This window comes from Odocoileus virginianus, chromosome 28, assembly GCF_023699985.2.
Source record: "Odocoileus virginianus isolate 20LAN1187 ecotype Illinois chromosome 28, Ovbor_1.2, whole genome shotgun sequence".
Lineage (NCBI taxonomy): Eukaryota > Metazoa > Chordata > Mammalia > Artiodactyla > Cervidae > Odocoileus > Odocoileus virginianus.
The window spans coordinates 213,371-234,479 of NC_069701.1; the positions used below are offsets into that span (position 1 = coordinate 213,371).

General features: G+C 41.4%; 1 protein-coding gene across 1 annotated transcript in view; it reads right to left on the reverse strand.

Annotated features, from left to right (window-relative positions):
* The window catches only part of HEPHL1 (hephaestin like 1), a 97,183-nt gene that overhangs the window by 12,786 nt on the left and 63,288 nt on the right, over positions 1 to 21,109 (reverse strand). The window contains exons 13-14 of the mRNA XM_070457114.1: positions 12,346 to 12,485; positions 9,629 to 9,769 (exon numbers count right to left, since the gene is read on the reverse strand). Of these exons, the coding sequence (XP_070313215.1) occupies positions 9,629 to 9,769; positions 12,346 to 12,485 (281 nt within the window). The remainder of the gene's footprint in view (positions 1 to 9,628; positions 9,770 to 12,345; positions 12,486 to 21,109) is intronic.

The window sequence follows — 21,109 nt, forward strand, 5'->3', positions numbered from 1 at the left end:
TAGGTGGACTTTTGTCGGCATAGTAATGTCTCTGCTTTTTAATGTGCTATCTAAGTTGGTCATAGCTTTCTTCCAAGGAGAGAGTGTCTTTTAATTTCATGGCTGCAGTCACTATCTACAGTGATTTTGGAGTCGAAACAAATAAAGTCTTTCACTATTTCCATTGTTTCCCCATCTATTTGCCATGAAGTGATGGGACCAGATGCCATGATCTTAGTTTTCTGAATGTTGAGTTTTAAGCCAACATTTTCACTCTCCTCTTTCACTTTCATCCATAAGCTCTTTAGTTCCTCTTTACTTTCTGCCATAAGGGTGGTGTCATCTGCATGTCTGAGGTTATTGATATTTCTCCTGGCAATCTTGATTCCAGCTTGTGCTTCATCCAGCCCAGCATTTTGCATGATACACTCTGCATATGAGTTAAATAAGCAGGGTGACAATACACAGCCTTGACATACTCCTTTTCTTATTTAGAACCAGTCTGTTGTTCCATGTTCAGTTCTAACTGTTGTTTCTTAACCTGAATACAGATTTCTCAGGAGGCAGATAAGGTGGTCTGGTATTCCCATCTCTTTAAGAATTTTCCACAGTTTGGTGTGAGCCACACAGTCAAAGGCTTTGGCATAGTCAATAAAGCAGAAGCAGATGGTTTTCTGAATTCTCTTGCTTTTTCTATAACCCAGCAGATGTTGGCAATTCGATCTCCAGTTCCTCTGCCTTTTCTAAATCCAGCTTAAACATCTGGAAGGTCACAGTTCATGTACTGTTGAAGCCTGACTTGGAGAATTTTGAGCATTACTTTACTAGCTTGTGAGATGAGCGCAATTGTGTGGCAGTTTGAACATTCTTTGGCCTTGCCTTTCTTTGGGATTGGAATGAAAACTGACCTTTTCCAGTCCTGTGGCCACTGCTGAGTTTTTCAAATTTGCATATTGAGTGCAGCACTTTCACAGCGTCGTCTTTCAGGATTTGAAATAGCCCAACTGGAATTCCATCACCTCCACTAGCTTTGTTTGTAGTGATGTTTCCTAAGGAAGTTCCCACTTCCTAAATTCACATCCCAGGATGTCTGGCTCTAGGTGAGTGATCACACCATCATGGTTATCTGGGTCATGAAGATCTTTTTTGTACAGTTCTTCTATGTATTCTTGCCACCTCTTCTTAATATCTTCTGCTTCTGTTAGGTCCATACCATTTCTGTCTTTTATTGTGCATGGGATATCCTTTTTTGGTGGGATCCAACATTCTCCTATCAACGGTTGTTCAGAAGCAAGTTGCGATTTTGGAGTTTTTGCAGGAGATTAGCACAAAACAATCCAAGATGACAGAGCTTACTTTTCTTAAAATGCTAACTTGTACTCTTCATCACATGCACACCCTGATTAAACTTTCTTATCCAACTTGCCTGAACTAAGTTAGTTTCTTGCTCCTACCCCCAATCTCTGGGTTCTCCCAAACCATTCAGACTTATTTGAGACTCCTGTGGGGACTGAATACCTCTGGCTTCAATTAAAAAAAGAAAAAAATGCTCCATTGCCACAGTCTATAATCATTTTTCTTCCTACTCTGACAGCCCTCACATCTAGGACTCTTAGAAGTCCAGTCAGCCTAGAGGAGCATAGCTGTGTCCCTTGTTACTCTTCACCATCAGGGTCCATCCACCAGGAGGGGTCACACCAGCTTGCCCACAGCCCTACCAAAGCCCCCACCCCCCACCTCTCATGACTGATAGGCACCTTTCTTCCTCCCTTTGAAGCTGCTTCAACCATCAAAAACAAATATATTTAATAATTTTTTTGATCCATTTTAAACCATTTCCCTCTTCATCAAAGCAAGAAGGGAAGAAGAAAGTACAAAAAATGTGAAGTAGAAAAGATGATCACATTGCTATTTAAAATACCACCATGAAGATGAAACCATTATTAACATTTTGGCTTATTTCCCTCTGGTCTTTCTTCTATATTTGTACTTTGCTTAACAAATCTTTCCCATGTAATGTAAAACATTTTTTTTCATTAAAACTTGTTCATTAAATCTTTTTTAAATGTCATTTAATGGCTACACAATAGTCCACTATAAAAATATTCCAAAATTTACTTGTTTCTCTGTATACAGACATTTAGATGTTCATGAAAAGTTTCTTGATGCAGGTTGAAGCAGCTTTTGATACTGGGGTAGGAAGTGGTAGAAATTGGAATAGTAACCAGTAAAGATTTTCCTTCCTACAACCCCATCCTTAAACAGGTAGCTTGCTAACTTTTTGATTCATTAGATTGTTTTCTTTCCTTATTTTTTACATCTTTAAATTTTTGATTTAATGATCTTTATTGAAATTGCTATAGCATTGTTATAGTTCTTCTGTTCTTCTGTGTATTCTTGCCACTTCTTCTTAATATCTTCTGCTTCTGTTAGTTCAGTTCAGTTCAGTGACTCAGTCGTGTCCAACTCTTTGCGACCCCATGAATCACAGCACACCAGGCCTCCCTGTCCATCACCAACTCCCAGAGTCTACCCAAACCCATGCCCATTGAGTCGGCGATGCCATCCAGCCATCTCATCCTCTGCCATCCCCTTCTCCTCCCACCCTCAATCCTTCCCAGCATCAGGGTCTTTTCCAATGAGTCAACTCTTCGCATGAGATGGCCAAAGTATTCGAGTTTCAGCTTCAACATCAGTCCTTCCAATGAAGCCAAGAGGAGCTACCCCACATCCAAGAAACAGAGGTTGCGTGGGTGCAGGAGGGCCAAGAGGAGCTACTCCACTTTCAAGATCAGGAGGGGCGGCCGTAAGGAGCTACCCCCCGTCCAAGGTAAGGAGCAGCAGCTGCACTTTGCTGGAGCAGCTGTGAAGAGATACCCCACGTCCAAGGTAAGAGAAACCCAAGTAAGATGGTAGGTATTGCAAGAGGGCATCAGAGAGCAGACACACCAAAACCATAATCACAGAAATCTAGTCAATCTGATTACATGGACCACAGTCTTGTCTAACTCAATGAAACTAGGCCATGCCGTGTGGGGCCACCCAGGACGGATGGGTCATGGTGCAGAGGACTGACAGAATGTGGTCCACTGGAGAAGGGAATGGCAAACCACTTCAGTATTCTTGCCTTGAGAACCCCATGAACAGTATGAAAAGGCAAAATGGTAGGCTACTGAAAGAGGAACTCCCCAGGTTGATAGGTGCCCAATATGCTACTGGAGATCAGTGGAGAAATAACTCCAGAAAGAATGAAGGGGTGGAGCCAAAGCAAAAACAATACCCAGTTTTGGATGTGACTGGTGATGGAATCAAGGTCCGGTGCTTGTAAAGAGCATTGTAAAGAGCAATATTGCATAGGAACCTGGAATGTTAGGTCCACGAATCAAGGCAAATTGGAAGTGGTCAAATGGGAGATGGCAAGAGTGAACATCAACATTCTAGGAATCAGCGAACTAAGATAGACTGGAATGGGTGAATTTAACTCAGATGACCATTATATCTACTACTGTGGGCAGGAATCCCTTAGAAGAAATGGAGTAGCCATCATGGTCAACAAAAGAGTCTGAAATGCAGTACTTGGATGCAATCTCAAAAATGACAGAATGATCTCCGTTCATTTCCAAGGCAAACCATTCTCTCACGGTAATCCAAACCTATGCCCCAACCAGTAACGCTGAAGAAGCTGAAGTTGAACAGTTCTATGAAGATGTACAAGCCTTTTAGAACTAACACCCAAAAAAGATATCCTTTTCATTATAGGGGACTGGAATGCAAAAGTAAGAAGTCAGGAAACACCTGGAGTAACAGGCAAATTTGGCCTTGGAGTACGGATTGAAGCAGGGCAAAGGCTAATAGAGTTTTGCCAAGAGAACACACTTGTCATAGCAAACACACTCTTTCAACAACACAAGAGAAGACTCTACACATGGATATCACCAGATGGTCAACACCAAAATCAGATTGATTATATTCTTTGCAGCCAAAGATGGAGAAGCTCTATACAGTCAGCAAAAACAAGACCGGGAGCTGACTGTGGCTTAGATCATGAACTCCTTATTGCCAAATTCAGACTTAAATTGAAAAAAGTGGAGAAAACTACTAGACCATTCAGGTATGACCTAAATCAAATCCCTTATGATTATACAGTGGCAGTGAGAAATAGATTTAAGGGACTAGATCTGATAAACAGAGTGCCTGATGAACTATGGACAGAGGTTCATGACATTGTACAGGAGACAGGAGAAAAGACCATCCCCATGGAAAAGAAATGCAAAAACCAAAATGGCTGTCTGAGGAGGCCTTACAAATAGCTGTGAAAAGCAGAGAATCGAAAAGCAAAGGAGAAAAGGAAAGATATTCCCATTTGAATGCAGAGTTCCAAAGAATAGCCAGGAGAGATAAGAAAGCCTTCCTCAGCGATCAGTGCAAAGAAATAGAGGAAAACAACAGAATGGGAAAGACTAGAGATCTCTTCAAGAAAATTAGAGATACCAAGGGAACATTTCATGCAAAGATGGGCTCGATAAAGGACAGAAATGGTATGGACCTAACAGAAGCAGAAGATATTAGGAAGAGGTGGCAAGAATACACAGAAGAACTGTACGAAAAAGATCTTCATGACCCAGATAATCACGATGGTATGATCACTCACCTAGAGCCAGACATCCTGGAATGTGAAGTCAAGTGGGCCTTAGAAAACATCACTATGAACAAAGCTAGTGGATGTGATGGAATTCCAGTTGAGCTATTTCAAATCCTGAAAGATGATGCTGTGAAAGTGCTACACTCAATATGCCAGGAAATTTGGAAAACTCAGCAGTGGCCACAGGACTGGAAAAAGTCAGTGTTCATTCCAATCCCAAAGAAAGGCAATGCCAAAGAATGCTCAAACTACCATACAATTGCACTCATCTCCCACACTAGTAAAGTAATGCTCAAAATTCTCCAAGCCAGGTTTCAGCAATACGTGAACTGTGAACTTCCAGATGTTCAAGCTGGTTTTAGAAAAGGCAGAGGAACCAGAGATCAAATTGCCAACATCCGCTGGACCATGGAAAAAGCAAGAGAGTTCCAGAAAAACATCTATTTCTGCTTCATTGATTATGCCAAAGCCTTTGACTGTGTGGATTACAATAAACTGTGGAAAATTCTTAAAGAGATGGGAATATCAGACCACCTGACCTGTCTCTTGAGAAAACTGTATGCAGGTCAGGAAGCAACAGTTAGAACTGGACGTGGAACAACAGAGTGGTTCCAAATAGGAAAAGGGGTATGTCAAGGCTGTATATTGTCACCCTGCTTATTTAACTTACATGCAGAGATCATCATGAGAAATGCTGGGTTGGAAGAAGCACAAGCTGGAATCAAGATTGCCAGGAGAAATATCAATAACCTCAGACATGCAGATGACACCACCCTTATGGCAAAAAGTGAAGAACTAAAGAGCCTCTTGATGAAAGTCAAAGAGGAGAGTGAAAAATTTGGGTTAAAGCTCAATATTCAGAAAACTAAGATCATGGCATCCGGTCTCATCACTTCATGGCAAATAGATGGGGAAACAGTGGAAACAGTGTCAGACTTTATTTTTGGGGACTCAAAAATCACTGCAGATGGTGACTGCAGCCATGAAATTAAAAGACGCTTACTCCTTGGAAGGAAAGTTATGACCAACCTAGATAGCATATTAAAAAGCAGAGACATTACTTTGCCAACAAAGGTTCACCTAGTCAAGGCTATGGTTTTTCCAGAGGTCATGTATGGATGTGAGAGTTGGGCTGTGAAGAAAGCTGAGTGCCAAAGAATTGATGCTTTTGAACTGTGGTGTTGGAGAAGACTCTTGTGAGGCCTTTGGACTGCAAGGAGATCCAACCAGCCTATCCTAAAGGAGATCAGTCCTGGGTGTTCATTGGAAGGACTGCTTCTGTTAGGTCCACACCATTTCTGGAAAAGGTCAGTTTTCATTCCAATCCCAAGGAAAGGCAATGCCAAAGAATGCTCAAACTAGCACACAATTGCACTCATCTCACACACTAGCAAAGTAATGCTCAAAATCTCCAAGGCATGCTTCAACAGTGCATGAACCCAGAACTTCCAGATGTTCAAGCTGGATTTAGAAAAGGCAGAGGAACCATAGATGAAACTGCCAACATCCATTGGATCACCAAAAAAGCAAGCGAATTCCAGAAAAACATCTACTTCTGCTTTATTGACTCTGCCAAAGCCTTTGACTGTGTGGATCACACCAAATTGTGGAAAATTCTTAAAGAGTAGGGAATACCAGACCATGTTACCTGCCTCCAGAGAAGTCTGTATGCAGGTCAAGAAGCAACAGTTACAACTGGATATGAAACAAGACCGGTTCCAAATTAGGAAAGGAGTATGTCAAAGCTGTGTATTGTCATCCTGCTTATTTAATTTATATGCAGAGTATATCATGCAAAATTCCAGGCTGGTTGAAGCACAAGCTAGAATCAAGATTGCCAGGAGAAATATCAATAACCTCAGATATGCAGATGACACAACCCTTATGACAGAAAGCAAAGAGGAACTAACGAGCCTCTGGATGAAAGTGAAAGAAGGGAGTGAAAAAGTTGGCTTAAAACTCAACATTCAGAAAACTAAGATCATGGCATCCGGTCTCATCACTTCATGGCAAATAGATGGGGAACAATGGAAATAGTGAAAGACTTTATTTGTTTCAGCTCCAAAATCACTGCAGATAGTGACTGCAGCCATGAAATTAAAAGACACTTGCTCCTTGGAAGAAAAACTATGACCAACCTAGATAGCATTTAAAAAGCAGAGACATTACTATGCCAACAAAGGTCCATCTGATCAAAGCTATGGTTTTTCCAGTAGTCATGTATGGATGTGACAGTTGGACTATAAAGAAAGCTGAGTGCTGAAGAATTGATGCTTTTGAACTGTGTTGTTGGAGAAGACTCTTGAGAGTCCCTTGGACTGCAAGGAGATCCAACCAGTCCATCCTAAAGGAAATCAGTCCTGAATATTCATTGGAAGGACTGATGCTGAAGCTGAAATTTCAATATTTTGGCCACCTGATGCAAAGACCTGTCTCACTGGAAAAGACCCTGATGCTGGGAAAGATTGAAGGCAGGAGAGGAGGGGATGACAGAGGATGAGCTAGTTGAATGGCATCACCAACTCGATGGAAATGAGTTTGAGCAAGTTCTGGGAGTTGGTGATGGACAGGGAAGCCTGGCGTGCAGCAGTCCATGAGGTCGCAAAGAATCGGACACTCAACTCATAGTATTATTATAATGTTATTATGTAGTCAGAAGAGGTAAAATGGAATATAACTCCCTCATAATTATGCCTATGGGGTAGCTATCAGTTTTGTAACAGTGGCTCTTAACACTTATTACAACCACATTTCAACTGTGTAAAATTTATGGAAGCTCATTAAATTGTGAAATCTTCTCGGCTTTCAATACATCAAAAACACATCAAGGCTGTATATTGTCACCCTGCTTATTTAACCCTTATGTACAGTACATCATGAGAAATGCTGGGCTGGATGAAGCACAAACTGGAATCAAGATTGCCAGGAGAAATTCAATAACCTCAGATATGCAGATGACACCACTCTTATGACAGAAAGTGAAGAAGAACTAAAGAGCCTCTTGATGAAAGTCAAAGAGGAGAGTGAAAAATTTGGCTTAAAGCTCAATATTCAAAAAACTAAGATCATGGCATCTGGTCCCATCACTTCATGGCCAATAGATGGGGAAACAGTGCAAATAGTGTCAGACTTTATTTTTTGGGCTCCAAAATCACTGTAGATGGTGATTGCAGCCATGAAATTAAAAGACGCTTGCTCCTTGGAAGAAAAGCCATGACAAACCTCGACAGCATATTAAAGAACAGAGACATTACTATGCCTACAAAGGTCCATCTAGTCAAAGCTATGGTTTTTCCAGTAGTCATGTATAGATGTGAGAGTTGGACCATAAAGAAAGCTGAGCACTGAAGAATTGATGCTTTTGAACTGTGGTGTTGGAGAAGACTCTTAGGAGTCTCTTGAACTGCAAAGAGTTCTAACCAGTCAATCCTAGAAAAAATCAGTCCTGAGTATTCATTGGAAAGACTGATGCTGAAGGTGAAACTCCAATACTTTGGCCACCTGATGTGAAGAGCTGACTCACTTGAAAAGACCCTGATGTTGGGAAAGATTGAGGGCAGGAGGAGAAGGGGATAACACAGGATGAGGTGGTTAGATGGCATCACCTACTCAATGGACATGAGTTTGGGTAAACTCCAGGAGTTGGTGATGGACAGAGATGCCTGGCATTCTGTGGTTCACGGGTTTGCAAAGAGTCGGACACGACTGAGCAGCTGAACTGAACTAACCCCAGAATCCCAGTCCATGCCTCTCCCTTCCTGTGCCTTGGCAACACAAGTCTGTTCTCTGTGGCTATGAGTCTGTTTCTGTTTTGTAGATAGATTCCCTCGTGCAATATTTTAGATTCCACATGTAAGTGATATCATGTGTATAACTGAGTCACTTTTGTTATACTTTGAAGATTGGCACAACATTGTAAATCAACTATATACTTCGGTTTAAAAAACACAATTAGAGTTCTATCTCCTTTATAAAGCTTTTCTTAACTGTTCCTAATTAAACGAGTCTTCATGGATTTTCTTTCTCTGAAATTTTATCAACCCTCTCAGATATATTCTTGAAAATCTTCACCACTTAGAATTTCAACATGTATCATCTGTATTATTGCTGAAATGATTCATCTTGTCTGTCTTTTTTTTTTCTTCCAAACTCATTTTAAGCATCTTGAGAGAAATTCATGGTTAAGAGCTCAGGACCTGAGGTCAAACAGGCTCCACCATTACTAATGTCTATCCAGGTTGAACTCTTTACTCCTCTTTGCCTCAGTTACCTGTTAAATGAATGTAACACTACCAGATTTCATCAATAACAGGATGTGCATTTTCACAATTTAGCATATCTGATGCCAAGATGTATCTTTCCATCAGTGGCATGTTAAAGTTTAATTGGCAGCATTTAAAAAATGTATTTATTTATTTGGCCACTTTGGGTCTTAGTTGCAACACACATGATCTTTGTGGCAGTGCCTGGGCTCCAGAGTTCAAGGGCTCAGTAGTGGCGGTGTGCAGGCTTAGTTACACATGGTGTCTTAGCTCCTCAGTCAGGGATTGAGCCAAGTTCCCCACATTGGGAGGCAGATTCTTAACTACTCAACCACCAGGGAAGTCCTGACAGCACTTTTTTTTCCTTTAATAACAAAGTAACAATGGCCATTATAATCAATGGTATTAGGCTCAATGAAATATGTTAGTGTCTACCTCCCTGAGTTATTACAAGAATAAGTGAGTTTTTTAATTTTTTTCTGAATTTAAAAGCTGGCACAAGGCTAACATTCAGTATGTGCTAGCTGTTATTATGTCTTAATACCCTTTAAGGTTTCTAATAGAGCCCTAGAAACTCCATAAACAGTCATTGGCTGAATAGTAATTTCATATCAGGGTAATTAGATGGAACATAATGGAGTAATGATGTTACAATGAGCTTTCCGAGACCCTTCAGAGATCAGAAAAGAAAGGAGTTGAGCCTGGAGTACTCATCAGCATGGAGCAGACCTCCAGGGTAAGTTACCTGGCTTTGTGACGGGCACTTGGAGCCGCTTCCCACTATCGGTGTCCTCCACGCCCTGGGCTGAGATGGAGTAGGGCCTACTGGCCTTGTTCATAAATATGATCAGGATGGTGTCTCCCACCTCGGCGTGAATCATTGGGCCTAAAGGCAAACACAGGTCTGTGTGCATTATCATTGCTCTTTTCAACATTGGTGTAATTCATGTGTAGGTAGTATTTGACAAAATAAACAAAGGTTAGCCTTGTTATTAGTGTATTTCCTCTAGCAGGTGACATTGGGTAGCATTAAATATCATGATATGTTTTGCAGTTGGATCAGTTGCCTCCTTCACTTACTTATTAGAGAGGCTTTGAGTAAGTCAAGTAACCTACCTGAGTCAAATTCCTCATCTGTAACATGGTCAGATTACATGTTACATGATTACTTTTCTCAAAGGTTTACAGTAAGGATTAGATAAAGTAACATATGTAAAGTGCTAATTTCAGTAAATTGAGACATAGTAAGTACTCAATAAATGCTTAAATTTTTACTACTGCTGAGACATACTCTCCAGGAAAAACTATATCCACAACACATGGTGAGTTTCCATTGTAATCCCCCTGTGTGTAACCTTTGGTTAGTTTAAAAGTGCTCATTATCTGGTAAACAGATATAATAATAGTGAGGATGCAATGAAATAATGAGTATAAAAGGAATTTCTAAGACAACAAAATTAAAACATAAGCATATTGATTTATGATCAATATGGTGATTTCACTAATGAAATTGGATTCCAAACATCCAATGCTACTTCTCAGTATTTGGATACCTGCATGAGACATGCACTCTTCAGAAAGTGTGTACACGTTTCTGTTAGAAGCAACCAGCCTGAGTGCCAGTGGAAATCAGCACACACATCCCTGGAGAGGTCTGTACCCTCATTGCTGTGGGATGCCCTCACCCAGCACAGGTGCCCATTGGTCCCCAGAACAAGACGCAGATGCAGTTTGCTCAGCCACACTGACAGAGCATCACTCATGCAGGGATCACTTGAGAGAGGTGGAAACAGACTTCAGTGGAAGCACCACAGATCTGATCCCTGAGGTTCTTGGGATGTATTTGCACACTATGTTCACAGGGAGATACACTCACAGTTGAGAGTCGGACCACACTCATCCATCATTCACTGGTTCAATCATGGTTTTAATGCTTTCCTGAGAAATTCAGTTGGTTGCCGGTATTCATGGATGCAGACATAGAGGGCCAACAGTACTAAGCCATTTACTGCAAGAGACTTGAGCATTTTGGTGCCTGTGAAGTTTCTGGAACCAATCTCCTGGAACCAGTCCTGGACTGTACTGATAAAGGCCTAAATAAATCTAAATTTGTTGGACTATTATTATCTTTAAAACAAATATTTAGTATGAATCAGACAGTGTCTGAAAAGCACAGTTTTTTTAAATGATAAAGCTAGAAAAGAAAAATTTAGGCATGTTTTTAAAAGCAGTTTTGGGGTAGTTACAGACGGGGCATGTGCATACATGTAATAAAATCAATATATTTTCATTACCACTTAGATTGCACATGCTTTGCTGTTTTGGTTAGAAGGGGTGAATGCCTTCTGGTTTACTGCCTGGTGGGTCACAGGGAGCAGTGATGACCAGTGTGCCTGTCCTGGGGCCTTGGCAGTTTCCGGGGTTCAGGCCTCTCCCTGATCTGCAGCGAACGAACAGATGGGCCTTCTGCACCCCCAACTGAAGCGGTGCTGAGTTTGCCTCTGATGAAGTTGCTGGTCTGTTTACTTTTCCTGAGCAAACCAAATTGAGCCCAGCCCCCTCTGCAGAATCAACACCCATTTTTCAGAGATCTGTTCTCTGACTCAGAGATTCAAAAGAAGGAATGTTCCCATGGCAGATGACTCATTGGTATGAAAAACAAGCGTGGGAGCTGATGTTAGCAGATGGTGAAGATGGATGGGGTGGTTAATAATTTATGAAGCAAATAATCGTGTGGTGCATTATTTTGATAATAAGAAACATATTAAAGCCTTAGTATTTATATGTTGCCTTGTCGATTTAAAAACGGCAAAGTCATCTAGATTAGCCCTCTGCTTTAAGATCTCATCTTCACGATGGGGTGACATTCAGGTGACAAGCGGGGAAGGTTAGCAGGAAGAACTTATCCAATCTCTTGGGCAGCCCAGGGTGTCAGACAGATGGAGTAAGTTCTGAGAAGGCCAGGAAGTCAGGGCACTGAATCCTTGCTGTTCACCCAAGCACTGCTTCTCGAGTAAAAGGTTCCTCTTTTGTCAGAATGATTTTCATGGTGTGTTAAGGCACTGGCCATGGATGACTGATAACCTTGGAGAAGCTATGTAAATGCTCTGCCTGCTGTTACGAGGCATCGGTGTTTCAGATGAAAGTTTTCTGGCTCAGCAGAGGGGCAGCCAAGGACCTTCGTGGCAGCAGGTGCTGGTTAGACTGCCTGGATGACAGGGATTCATGTTTGTGTGTTATCTGCTGGTCTTCTTATGCTACCATTTGTGTGAGCTGAGCACACAGCACGCTCCCTGACAATGGGAGAGCAGAAAGCTGTCTGCCTTGGATGAATGCAGTCAGGCTACTCTGTTCCTTCCATTCCTTCTTGGGCAGATGTCTAACCGGGTGTGTGTGTGTGTGTGTGTGTGTGTGTGCGCGTGCGTGCATGCTGGCAGTGTACGGCTGTGATCTGTGCCATACCCAGGAGTGCCAAATGCTCCTCTTGTGGCGGTCGAGCTTTGATCTCCACAAATTCTCCATTGGTGTATTCCCTGTAAACCACTTTCTTGTACTGAGAGCCGATCCAGTTTTCAGTGTGGTTCATGAATATATCTCCGTGTCTGCAAATCAGAAGCAACAAGAATTAAAGTTGTTAGAGGGTAGAGAAACCGTGAGTGCTTCTGCATGATTTGGAGGTGCAGGCCCTGGAGCAGTGCTTCCCAAACCTGGCTATGATCAGGATCTCCCTGGGGAGCTGGCCCTTTACATCAGGCTTTGCGGAAGTGGGGCCAGGAATCTGCATTTGAAAGCATCTCTGGGGCTTTAGATGTGGCAGTCCAGCATTGGCCTACATTCCACTCTTGGGAACCACTGCTCTAGAGCCCTGGTGGGACACGGAGAACAGACTTGTGGATGTAGTGGGGGAGGGAGAGGGCGGGATGAATTGAGAGAGTATCATTGACATATATACACACCACCATGTGTAAAATAGAGAGCGGGTGCTGCACAGAGAGCCAGCTGGCTGCTCTGTAACACTGGGGGTTCAGCTTGATGCTCTGTGATGGCCTGGAGGGACCAATGATGGGGAGAGAGCAGTGAGGGAGACTCGAGAGGGAGGCGATATATGCATACTTACAGCTGATTCATGTTGTGTGGCAGAAACCAACACAACATTGTAAAGCAATTAGTCTAAATTAAAAAAAAAAAAAAAAACCCTGCTGGGTTCTGCATAGGGCCAAACTTAGTCAGAGACTCCTAAAGGCACTTTGAAGTTACACTGTGTTCCTGGGACCAACCAACCTCACACACATGCTCACCCATGCACTTGCGCACGCCCCACCATCTTGCATTCCTTCAGATTTCACATGTTGTTCTGTACCTTGCTATGTTTTTCCACTGTAAAGATTTCAAGAAAGTCTGGGTTGTGTATTGCGCACATGCATGCATGCAAAGTCTCTTCAGTCAGCTCGGACTCTTTGCAACCCTATGGACTGTAACTCACCAGGCTCCTCTGTCCATGGGGTTCTCCAGGCAAGAATACTGGAGTGGGTTGCCATGCCCTCCTCCAGGGGATCTTCCAACCCAGGGATCGAACCCATGCTTCCTGTGGCTCCTGAATTGCAGGTGGATTCTTTACCGCTGGGCCACCAGGGAAGCCCCATATTCTGCATATACTTATATACAAATATAAATATGGTTGATTCTTGTTATTCACAATAGTGTGCTCTACAGAGTCACCACAAATACTGAACCATTGTTCCTAAGGGAAATACAGGGTTAGGTTCCTTCAAATCTCTGGTTACAATATATTTATTAACAGATCAATATATAAATTTGATAGATGTATGTTTCTGTTTAAAGACATCTCATGTGATATATATTGCTGATCCATAAACACTGAACTCATGACCGGTAGTACACTGACTCATGCTTGGATGAAGCTTATCTAAAACCTGCTTTCCTCTGTTAGGTGTATTACAGCCTTCCAGTGCTTAGGAATCCTAGACAGCATTTCAGCCCTACTCTGGGTGGGGAGGGACATTTTACACAGCTAAATCATAAACGCGAACCCAAAACAACAAAGTAAATGGCAACAGGACCACACCTATCAATAATTACCTTAAATATAAATGGGTTGAATGCCCCAACCAAAAGACAAAGATTGGCTGAATGGATACAAAAACAAGACCCCTATATATGCTGTCTACAAGAGACCCACCTCAAAACAAGGGACACACACAGACTAAAAGTGAAGGGCTGGAAAAAAATATTTCACACAAACGGAGAGCAAAAGAAAGCAGGAATCGCAATACTCATATCAGATAAAATAGACTTTCAAATAAAGGATGTGAAAAGAGACAAAGAAGGACACTACATAATGATCAAAGGAACAATCCAAAAAGAAGATATAACAATTATAAATATATATGCACCCAACATAGGAGCACCACAATATGTAAGGCAAACACTAACGAGTATGAAAGAGGAAATTAATAGTAACACAATATAGTGGGAGACTTTAATACCCGACTCACAACTATGGATAGATCAACTAAACAGAAAATTAACAAGGAAACACAAACCTTAAATGACACAATGGACCAGCTAGACCTAACTGATATCTATAGGACATTTTCACCCCAAAACAATCAACTTCACCTTTTTCTCAACTGCACATGGAAACTTCTCCGGAATAGATCACATCCTGGGCCATAAATCTGGTCTTGGAAAATTCAAAAAAATTGAAATCATTCCAGTCATCTTTTCTGACCACAGTGCAGTAAGATTAGCTCTCAATTACAGGAAAAAAATTGTTAAAAACTCAAACATATGGAGGCTAAATAACACGCTTCTGAATAACCAACAAATCATAGAAGAAATCAAAAAAGAAATCAAAATCTGCATAGAAATGAATGAAAATGAAAACACAACAACCCAAAACCTATGGGACACTGTAAAAGCAGTGCTAAGGGGAAGGGTCATAGCATTACAGGCTTACATCAAGAAACAAGAAAAAAGCCAAATAAATAACCTAACTCTACACCTAAAGCAAATAGAGAAGGAAGAAATGAAGAACCCCAGGGTTAGTAGAAGGAAAGAAATCTTAAAAATTAGGGCAGAAATAAATGCAAAAGAAACTAAAGAGACCATAGCAAAAATCAACAAAGCTAAAAGCTGGTTTTTTGAAAAAAAAAAAAAAATTTACAAACCATTAGCAAGACTCATTAAGAAACAAAGGGAGAAGAACCAAATTAACAAAATTAGAAATGAAAATGGAGAGATCACAACAGACAACACTGAAATACAAAGGATCATAAGAGACTACTACCAGCAGCTCTATGCCAATAAAATGGACAACTTGGAAGAAATGGACAAATTCTTAGAGAAGTATAACTTTCTAAAACTGAACCAGGAAGAAATAGAAGATCTTAACAGAGCCATCACAAGCAAGGAAATCGAAACTGTAATCAGAAATCTTCCAGCAAACAAAAGCCCAGGGCCAGATGGCTTCACAGCTGAATTCTACCAAAAATTTAGAGAAGAGCTAACACATATCTTACTCAAACTCTTCCAGAAAATTGCAGAAGAAGGAAAACTTCCAAACTCATTCTATGAGGCCACCATCACCCTAATTCCAAAACCAGACAAAGATGCCACAAAAAAAGAAAACTACAGGCCAATATCACTGATGAACATAGATGCAAAAATCCTTAACAAAATTCTAGCAAACAGAATCCAACAACATTTTAAAAAATCATACACCATGACCAAGTGGGCTTTATCCCAGGAATGCAAGGATTCTTTAATATCCACAAATCAATCAATGTAATACACCACATTAACAAATTGAAAGATAAAAACCATATGATTATCTCAATAGATGCAGAGAAAGCCTTTGACAAAATTCAACATCCATTTATGATTAAAACTCTCCAGAAAGCAGGAATAGAAGGAACATACCTCAACATAATAAAAGCTATATAATGACAAACCCACAGCAAGCATCACCCTCAATGGTGAAAAATTGAAAGCATTTCCCCTGAAATCAGGAACAAGACAAGGGTGCCCACTCTCACCACTACTATTCAACATAGTGTTGGAAGTTTTGGCCACAGCAATCAGAGCAGAAAAAGAAGTAAAAGGAATCCAGACAGGAAAAGAAGAAGTGAAACTCTCGCTGTTTGCAGATGACATGATCCTCTACATAGAAAACCCTAAAGACTCTACCAGAAAATCACTAGAGCTAATCAATGAATATAGTAAAGTGGCAGGATATAAAATTAACACACAGAAATCCCTTGCATTCCTATACACTAACAATGAAAAAACAGAAAGAGAAATTAAGGAAACAATACCATTCACCATTGAAACAAAAAGAATAAAATACTTAGGAGTATATCTACCTAAAGAAACAAAAGACCTATACATAGAAAACTATAAAACACTGGTGAAAGAAATCAAAGAGGACACAAACAGATGGAGAAACATACCGTGTTCATGGATTGGAAGAATCAATATTGTCAAAATGGCTATTCTACCCAAAGCAATCTATAGATTCAATGCAATCCTTATCAAGCTACCAATGGTATTTTTCACAGAACTAGAACAAATAATTTCACAATTTGTATGGAAATACAAAAAACCTCGAATAGCCAAAGTAATCTTGAGAAAGAAGAATGGAACTGGAAGAATCAACCTGCCTGACTTCAGACTCTACTACAAAGCCACAGTCATCAAGACAGTATGGTACTGGCACAAAGACAGAAATATAGATCAATGGAACAGAATAGAAAGCCCAGAGATAAATCCATGAACCTATGGACACCTTATCTTTGACAAAGGAGGCAAGGATATACAATGGAAAAAAGACAACCTCTTTAACAAGTGGTGCTGGGAAAACTGGTCAGCCACTTGTAAAAGAATGAAACTAGAACACTTTCTAACACCATACACAAAAAATAAACTCAAAATGGATTAAAGATCTAAATGTAAGACCAGAAACTATAAAACTCCTAGAGGAGAACATAGGCAAAACACTCTCCGACATGAATCACAGCAGGATCCTCTATGACCCATCTCCCAGAATATTGGAAATAAAAGCAAAAATAAACAAATGGGACCTAATGAAACTCAAAAGCTTTTGCACAACAAAGGAAACTATAAGCAAGGTGAAAAGACAGCCCTCAGATTGGGAGAAAATAATAGCAAACAAAGCAACAGACAAAGGATTAATCTCAAAAATATACAAGCAACTCCTGAAACTCAATTCCAGAAAAATAAATGACCCAATCAAAAAATGGGCCAAAGAAATAAACAGACATTTCTCCAAGGAAGACATACAGATGGCTAACAAACACATGAAAAGATTCTCAACATCACTCATTATCAGAGAAATGCAAATCAGAACCACAATCAGGTACCATTACATGCCAGTCAGGATGGCTGCTATCCAAAAGTCTGCAAGCAATAAATGCTGGAGAGGGTGTGGAGAAAAGGGAACCCTCTTACACTGTTGGTGGGAATGCAAACTAGTATAGCCACTATGGAGAACAGTGTGGAGATTTCTTTAAAAACTGGAAATAGAACTGCCATATGACCCAGCAATCCCACTTCTGGGCATACACACTGAGGAAACCAGATATGAAAGAGACACATGCACCCCAATGTTCATTCTAGCACTGTTTCTAATAGCCAGGACATGGAAGCAACCTAGATGCCCATCAGCAGACAAATGGATAAGGAAGCTGTGGTACATATACACCATGGAATATTACTCAGCCATTAAAAAGAATTCATTTGAATCAGTTCTAATGAGATGGATGAAACTGGAGCCCATTATACAGAGTGAAGTAAGCCAGAAAGATAAAGAACATTACAGCATACTAACACATGTATATGGAATTTAGAAAGATGGTAACAATAACCCTATATGCAAAACAGAAAAAGAGACTCAGATGTACAGAACAGACTTGTGGACTCTGTGGGAGAAGGCGAGGGTGGGATGTTTTGAGAGAACAGCATATGTATTATCTATAGTGAAACAGATCACCAGACCAGGTTGGATGCATGAGACAAGTGCTCGGGGCTGGTGCACTGGGAAGACCCAGAGGGATCGGGTGGAGAGGGAGGTGGGAGGGGGTATCGGGATGGGGAATACATGTAAATCCATGGCTGATTCATGTCAATGTATGACAAAACCCGCTACAATGTTGTGAAGAAATTAGCCTCCAACTAATAAAAATAAATGAAAATAAATAAATAAATAAATAAACAGCTAAGTCACCAACAAAAAGAACAAGGAAGAAAAAGGTGACACTAAATAGCTGACTAAGAGGATGGGTGGGAGAGCTAAAACAAGGAAACAGAGATGCCTGGCTGGTTTGACCTCTGCTGGGAATGTGACCATCAGGTGACATGAATTTTTCACTGCTCTGCAAGTGACCATGCAAGCACCATAAGAACTGATTCGAGGGTTACAGATAAATTTCAGCAAGTGGGCAAATTTGCAAATATGAAATCTGCAAATAATGAGAATCAACTCTATATTTTATCTAGTACCAACCTAGATCACTACAAAAGACAGAAACAAATCTATCAACTTCATCTCCAAAATATATTGTGCCTCACATTTTCCATGGTCAAACTGCCCACACTATAACCTAAGTCACAGACTTCGTCTGTTGATTCACCTGTATTAACTGAAACTTCCTTACCGTGTTCTCTGCTCCTGATTCTCCTCCCTTCCCTCTCCTGTCTACAGAGGCAGAGAGATCCTAACTACACGTTTGAATATATCAGTCCTTGTCAAAAAGATTTTTACGGCTTCCCACTGGCAGACTCCTTGATTTAGCTCTCATACCCCTTTCCCTGATGCGAAGAGCTGACACATTGGAAAAGACCCTGATGGTGAGAAAGACTGAAAGCAAAAGGGGAAGGAGGCAGCAGAGGATGAGATGGTTAGGTAGCATCACCGACTCAATGGACAAGAATTTGAGCAAACTCTGGGAGACAGTGGAGGACAGAGGAGTCTGGAGGGCTGCAGTCCATGGGGTCGCAACGAATCTGACATGACCTAGTGGCTGAACAACAAAACTTCCCCACTTGCCTCTACCAAGCTCCCAAGCCTGGTTTCCCATCACCACCACCCACACACTCTATGCTCACGCCATTCTGCACACTCCCTCTCTTGGACCCCGAAGGCCCTCCACACCTGCAGAGCTTCCCCATGCTGCCTCCCTGTACTGTCCACCTCTTCAACGGGCCCTCCCTTCAAAGACCACCTCCTCCCAGAAGCCTTCCCTGACCACCCACCCTCTGCCCCTCCCACAGCGACTGCATGACTCAGCGTGTTTGCTCTGACATCTTCCCCCCGGAACATGAAATCTGTGCAGAAAGGACCTTCGCAGCACTTTGATTGCACAATCCCCGAGCACACAGTAGGTACTTTACAAATGTACGTGTACCTTCTACCCCCCACTGTGTGCTTTCCAAGGAAGAAAATTTTCTTCTACTTTTATTTTTCAGGAGTCCTAGTAGCAATGTATGGTGGTGATAAGCCCAGACTCTTGAGCTACCTGTGCTGTTTTCTAGCTTCCCTCCTCTGCAAAATGAGGTGATAATAATTCACCCAACTCCCAGGAGTGATGTGAGGATCACAGGAGTTGAGACCTGTAAAGCTGTGTCAGTGTCAGACACCTGTTAAGAACCACCTGAGTGCTTACTCTATCGTCATCTCACTGGGAGGTCATGTGACGTTGCTGGGCCAAAGCTGATGGAATGGAAAATGCTCAGCAAAAGGCCTGGCTTATGAAGGGTGGTGCTCAATAGATGCTGAGTCTTACCTCAAATCCCAGGTTAGTTAAATTACATGCGCATCAGTCTACAAGTTCAAGAGCGCTAGGAAGTGAACCGAAAGTTGCTCAGTTGTGTCCAACTCTTTGCGACCGCATGGACTATACAGTCCATGGAATTCTCCAGGTCAAAATACTGGAGTGGGTAGCCTTTCCCTTCCCCAGTGGATCTTCCCCACCCAGAGATCGAACCAGGGTCTCCTGCATTGCAGGCAGATTCTTTACCAGATGAGCTATGAGCGAATTCTCTACAGCAACCTACTCTATGCTTTCAAACTCCCTCTCACTGCACAGACCCTGGCATTGTGCTGACAGCCCATCTGTTGCCTTTCTGGGATCCTGAGTTCTCCGCACTATGTTCTTAGGAAGCCACAGGGAAAGACTTCCAGGTTCCAAGGTGAGGCAGAGGGTCTGTGCTGACCAGGACAATAAATGTTTCAGGGAAAACCCATACTGAGTGGTTTGGAACCCAGAAGTGTCCTAAGATATGGCCTTGGGTCAAACGATAGATGCAGAGTAACGGGTAGGAGGGCATTTTCTCCTGGGCTCTGATCTACAGGGGTGCCACAGGCTGTCAGTGGGACAACCTGCCACTGCAACTCTGTCCTGCATTTTTATCTACAGAGCTGCTGCTTTTTAAACAGGTGAAATCAATTTTAACAATTTCAGTTAACCGAACACAACCAAAATTTTATCATTTCATCATGTGATAATTGTAAAATATGTATTAGTTATATAGTTTATGTTTTTGTTCATACTGATTCTATGAAATCCAGAGTATGTTTTACACTTATGGCTCATCTCAATTTGGACTACCACATTTCAAGTGTTCAGTAGCCAAGAATGGATATAGTCTACTATATTAGTGCTGATCTAGAAGACTGTGGTTGTGGCTCTTCTGTTGTATCTTTAATAGATGAAAATGCTCTCGTTTCACTTTGTTGTCATTTATTTATGGGCAAGACCAGAATGGCAGGGACAGGGTGCAGACACACCCATCACCCTCTAGCTCTCTAAGAAGCTTGAAAGACAATCCCATAAGATTAAAGCTAGCTCTTTCTGTCAGCCTGGAGGGATGGGGCTGAAAACAGAAATTACACTGAGTTTCAAGAAAAGAAGGATATATTTCTTACACACTCATTGGCTGGACTGTACATGTGACAATTATTATACATAATGTCTTCAGAGATAGCAGCCTGTTAATGAAATAATTATTTTAGAAAAGACCAAATTAGTATCATTTCACTTTATACTGAATTATCCGTTTTTAACTTGTATAAGCAGCACTACTTTGGCAGGGGGCGTGTCTGGTTTAACAAAACGTGTTGGTGAATAATTGAAGTGAAGTGAAAGTCATTCAGTCATGTCCGACTCTTTGTGACCCCATGGACTGC